This window comes from Anarrhichthys ocellatus, unplaced genomic scaffold (genome assembly GCF_004355925.1).
Source record: "Anarrhichthys ocellatus isolate YVR2014 unplaced genomic scaffold, GSC_Weel_1.0 scaffold29, whole genome shotgun sequence".
NCBI classification, from domain to species: Eukaryota; Metazoa; Chordata; class Actinopteri; order Perciformes; family Anarhichadidae; genus Anarrhichthys; species Anarrhichthys ocellatus.
In genome coordinates this window covers 855426-861425 of record NW_022280059.1, presented here as the reverse complement: position 1 = coordinate 861425, position 6000 = coordinate 855426, and the positions used below count along the sequence as shown (strand labels likewise).

The 6000-nt window shown below is 44.2% G+C and overlaps 1 protein-coding gene across 1 annotated transcript in view; it reads left to right on the top strand.

Moving 5' to 3' along the window:
- Window positions 1–6000, top strand: part of LOC116392207 (uncharacterized) — a 34178-nt gene that overhangs the window by 16403 nt on the left and 11775 nt on the right. Inside the window, exons 6-8 of the mRNA XM_031863423.1 lie at window positions 265–595; window positions 1109–2526; window positions 3682–3846. Coding sequence (XP_031719283.1) covers window positions 265–595; window positions 1109–2526; window positions 3682–3846 — 1914 coding nt within the window. The remainder of the gene's footprint in view (window positions 1–264; window positions 596–1108; window positions 2527–3681; window positions 3847–6000) is intronic.

Here is a 6000-nt window from a genome sequence, read left to right as displayed (position 1 = left end):
TCTATCTATCTATCTAGATATCTCTATCTATCTATCTAGATATCTCTATCTATCTATCTAGATATCTCTATCTATCTATCTAGATATCTCTATCTATCTATATAGATATCTCTATCTATCTATATAGATATCTCTATCTATCTATATAGATATCTCTATCTATCTAGATGTAGATCTAGATATCTATATCGATATATATATATCGATATATCAGTAAATAATTTATAGTGAACAGTGTTGACCGCTTTATCTTAATCCTCACAGACGGATTTCGTGGAAATGTTGGCACGGGAGGCGACGAGAAAGATCGACGCCATTTTCTCCCAGCTGTCCTCAACGCTGCACGACGACAACAAGAGTCTGCAGGCCAGAGCGGGGCGGCTGGAGAGCGAGCTGAAGCTCACGACTGAAAACTTGGAAAATGCCACAGCGTGGAGGGAAAACGTCCTGAGCGGCTGCCCCGTCCTGTTCGAGCAGACCGGCTTGATCTACACCTTGAAGCCCTTCGGGACGTTGAAAAGAAAGACAGATAAATTGACGGAGGAAGTCACAGAAACAGCACCCGCTGCTGGGATGGAGAGTGGACACGATGCTGGTAAGGAAAGAAAATCCACTACGCATGACAAACTCTATTAAAAGCTCATGTCCTCCTGGGAAAATAACAAGCAAAACGGGAAGTAGACACGGCACTCGGAGGGGAAGCGGGTTCCTTAAAACAGAACAATTCAACACTACTGCATCTGAGATTGACTTAACAGTTCATTAATGGCCCATCGACAAGGTGACATTTCAACTTGTTCATGTGGAAGTAATAAACATTAATACACAGGAAGAAATACATATATTCACCCATTCACACACTGATGGCAGAGGCTACCATGCAAGGTGGCACCTGCCATCAGGACTGTCTAATCATTCATACATCGATGGTACAGCAAGAAGATGTCTGACCCAAGGACAGTGGAGCCGTGATCGATCCGCTCTACCAATGACCAGTCACCCAGTATTTTAACCAGCAGCTTAATGCCAAAATGTTCCCCGTTATAAAAATAATTGCCTCTCTTACTCCTGTGTGACAATTCTTATCTTTCTTTTCTCTCCTGTCTAGAAGCTGCAGAGGGTTACACCACGACAAACACGGCCGAATCCCAAAACGCTGACAGCCAGAACGCACGGGAGGCGCCAGCCAAGAGCAAAGGGAAGTCCTTCGTCTGCGAAGTCTGCAACAAGAGCTTCAACCGGCACTTTCATCTGACGAAGCACGCCAACACTCACAGAGAGCAGAGGCTGCTCGCCTGCGACCAGTGCCCAAGGAAATTCCGGAATGCGGCGACCCTCGAGCACCACCTGCTGCGGCACGAGGAGAGGAAGCACGCCGCCTTCGAGTGCCGTCTCTGCAAGAAGATGTTCAAGACCAAAATGTACCTGAAGACCCACCAGCTCGTCCACACGGACGCGAGGTCCTTCACGTGCCCCGCCTGCGGGAAGGCCTTCAAAACCAAGCAAGCGCTGGGGGCCCACCAGGTCGTGCACACCGTCGAAAAGCCGCACAAGTGCGCCGAGTGCGGCGAGAGTTTCCGGTACGCGTTCACGCTGCAGTGCCACAAAAGCGTCCACACGGGGGAGCACCCTTACAAATGCGCGGTGTGCGGCAAAGCGTTCAACAGGAGGAGGTCGCTCCGGACGCACCAGTCCGTCCACAGGGGGAAAATGTTCACGTGCGAGACGTGCGGAGCGGGCTTCACCCTGCAGCACAACCTGAAGAGGCACATTCGCATCCACACGGGCGAGAAACCCTTCAAATGCGACGTGTGCGGGAAGAGCTTTGTTCAGAACAAGCTGAAAGCGCACATGCTCCTTCACGGCGCCGCCAAGTCGTTCATGTGCGACCTGTGCGGCAAGACGTTTCTCTACAACTGCCAGCTGCAGAGACACCAGAAGGTCACCCACGACGAAAGACACAGCCAGGTCATTAGAAAACGAACCCGAGGCAACCGCCGAGTCATCTATCGACAGGACAAAACCACGGTGGACATGACGCCGTTCAGCTGCCGGACCTGCCGCAAGGGCTTCGACACGGCGGGCTCGCTGAGGAGACACGAGCTCATTCACACGGGGCGGAAGCAGTACAGCTGCGACGCGTGCGGGAAGTCTTTCTTCTACAAAGCCACGTACGACTACCACCAACGGATCCACTCGGGGGAACGGCCGTTCGGGTGCGACGTGTGCGGGAAGAGGTTCATCATCCGCCAGGCGCTCAAGTCCCACGAGCTGCAGCACTCCGGGGAGAAACCGCACACGTGCGAGCACTGCGGCAAGGCGTTCAGGATCTACACGAACTACCTGAGGCACCTGCGGGTCCACACGGGGGAGAAGCCCTACGAGTGCGAGGTCTGCGGCGTGAGGTTCAGGCAGCTCGGACACGTCAAGTTTCACATGCAGGTCCACACGGGAGAGAGGCCGTATTCCTGCGGCGGCTGTGGACTTGGGTTTTCGGACTCGAGGCTGCTCAAGAGACACAACTGCGCCTGAGGAGTACCAGAACATGTTAGGGAGCGCGCCTGAAGCCGAGCAGCTGGTGAGAATCATGACAACGCAGCAGGGACTTTAAAAAAAATTCTTGCGCCTGTTCCTGAAATGTATGAAAGCTACACAAACATTTAACTAGAACCAAAACCATCTTGAAGAGAATGTTTGCTTTGAAAATGTTTACTATTTCACTGCGAGAGCTGTAATTGAACTACAAACCTAAAAATGATGCGCTTGAGTAAAGGTTTAATTTAAATGATATGATTCTTTGTTTTTTTCATATTTTCAGTTTTCCTTTAGCATTGGATCATATTTCATGATACGTTTGAAACAACAAAGCACAGTAAAGTCTGAATGAAACTAAAGTGCTCTGGATAAAATCTGAGTTTTTTCTTCTCCAGTAAATGCTTTATAGCTGTCCAGGTAATGACATAGATTTTATTTTGAAAGGAAAAACAAGATGTTGCACGGAGTCACCTGCAATCACTGTACAATACATGATGTCACACATCATACAAATATTGTGCTTTTTACCTCACTAAATTTATTTGACAGCTTTAGTCTCTGGTTACTTGGTTCCAGCCTCACAAATGTGAAGATTTGCTGCTTTTCTTTTTTTAAATAATTGTAATGATTTTGTTTGTGCAAATTTTTACAAACCAAACAACATAACCATGAGTTAATAGTTCAAAATGTGCTCCATCTCAAACAACTACAACAGTAAAGTCCTGCTTTTTTATTTTTTAATGTTTCTCTTTTTTTTTAAATATTTTAAGTCACAGGTGACATGTTTCTGGATTGAGTACTTTAACTTTTAATACTTTAAGTACATTTAGCGGATTATACTTACATACTATTACTTAAGAAACATTTTCAATGCAGGACAGAGTATTGTACGGTGTGGTATTAGTACTATTAGTAATTAAAGTATCGGAATACTTGCTCCACTGCTGATGTCCAATGGTGAATAGGACCGTAGTAAGTCTGCGTGCTCTTATTTTGAAGAACATGAACTAGGAAGAGGAACATCCGTGTTGTGAGCGGCACGAGTTTGTTTGTTTTTCAGCATAACGACAATATTGCAGCAGTAAATGTAATTTGTTTTATTACAAAAGTATATTACTGAAACTAAATTCATAGCGGACACACTGACTTGTCAGAATGTCTGATTTGGAGGCGCAGGTGGGCTCCATTTTGGAGACAATGGTGAGTACGACAGTGACAGAAATGACCAAAGTTATCGGCGGCTCCGCTTCAACACGGTCAGAAGTGTCGTCATGTACGACCGAGAACATGCACGGGTCCTCGGAGGAGAAGGTACGTTAAACCGTCGGTTACTGTGTGTGTGTGTGTGTGTGTGTCCGTGACGTGCTCTCCTGTGTCGGGCTCCCTCCTTCTGTGGCTTCTAAACAGCCAGCTGAACATAGAAATAGAAGAGCTAGCTAGCTGCTCCAGTGAGTTTATATCGCCTACACTTTAATAACCACTCACTATAGTGCTGCTATGCCGGGTTTAGCCCATAATGTGACTAAATTAAAGTTAAACGTGTAGCTCTGGCCAAACAACAACCGGGAAGAATCCATCTTGTTCGCCATTTTGAGTTGGACAGCAGGCCCGGGCCTATCTATCTGCTGTATGTCTAGAAGCGTCTGAGCCACAGGTTTCACTGAACGTTAACTGCTACCTGCAGGTCCAGGGTCAGTTTATCAATAGTTAATGAACAGTTACAGCGAACTGTGACCACGAGGACAGCAGGGGTCCAACCGTGACAATACAACGTTAAATATGTTTTATGTAGTTGGTTAGTTAATATCACAAGCCTGCGAAAACAGTACTCTGATACCTGAATGTAGAAATACTCTGTTACAAGTTAAAGTCCCGCTTTCATAACTTTACTTAAGTAAAAAATACAAAAGTATTAGCATCAAAATATACTTTAAAATGTACCTAAAAGTATTATTACTTGATTGTAGTTATTGATGTATTCATGTGTTCATCATTTTAATGTTGAAACTGATTACTGTGATGCTAGTTTTTATTAAGTTACATAGTGCTGGCTAGCTTGTGAATTTCCCCCATTAAAGTCTAATCATATTTTAAGGTAAAGTAATAAATTATGATTTTTTTTCTCATTTATGTTCAGTTTTGTTAATCTGTATAGTAACCAAAACTATCAAATGAATGTGAAGTAAAGCGCACACTATTTGCCTCTGAGATGTGGACTAGATGTATGAAGTAGCAGAATATGAAAGTAATGTACAAGTATCTCAAAATTGAACTTAAGTACAGTATTTGAGTGAATGTACTAGTTACTTTCCACCACTGACATACAGTTCAGTACAACCAATGGTTGGAGGCTACTATGTACATTTCCTTGAGTACTGTACACGAGTACAATTTAGAGGTAGGTACTTTAATTTTATAGTATTTTAAACTACGTTATTCCTCTACTCCACATTTCCGAGGGAAATGTTGTAGCTTTCACTGCGCTGTTACTTTTCAGAGGAATGTCAGTCGTTTTTCATTAAATAGTCAATTGTTAAGTCTATAAAATGTTTTGTATAAATTACTTAAAAGGTTATTTAATTATTTACCAATTTAAGTTGTCCATTAGTTTACTCTTGATGGACTTCTGCTCCATAAAATATGATGCGTTGATGCAGATAAAAATCAGTCGCTAGTACATAAAATAGTAGAAATGAGCTCCACCTCCACCAGCTACAACATTAAAATGCTGTTTACATGTTAATTAGTAGTGTAACGGATCACCCATCACGGTTCGGATCACTCGTGAACCGCGGATCAATTGAGTATTTTTTTTCCTTTCTTTGTTTTTACAGTGTAATCATCATAGTGTGTAATAACGTTTTACTGCTGCTGTTCCTTTTCAAGTAACAAGTCCCTGAATATCAATGCAGAGTGTCAGTGAACAGGTATAAAGCAGTAGTGTGTTCACGTGAACGGAGCAGGTTAAAAGCATACATCGGCATGTCCACATATGAAGAGCCACCATCCCGTCTGTCAGCGACGGGGGACACTATGGTGTGGAAAACAATCCCCTCACGCACCCACTTCAGTATGAAGCTGTTCCAGGCCTCTATGAGAAGGAAAAGACTGACCGCTTTCACCACGGCGGAGTGATTCATTGTCCGGTGCTGAAGACACGCCCCCTCTGTGAGAGTCACACAGACACACACCTGGGGCAGGTGCTGACAGAAGTATCAGAGTGGAAGCTAGACAGACCCAATAGTAATATCACTACAGAAAGGTCTACCCTCTCCCCAGGCAATGTAGATATTCTCATCTTTTTGAAAATAATGGTAATGGTAAACATTATTGTGTATTTGAATGACATAACCTGACAGGAAGTAAACAAAGACCCAAGTTGTTGCCGAGCAGTTCGGTTCAGTGTAAACAGTGGAAGCTAGCTCACTGGCTGTTTCTTTCTTTCAGTATTATCAAAGGACGAGG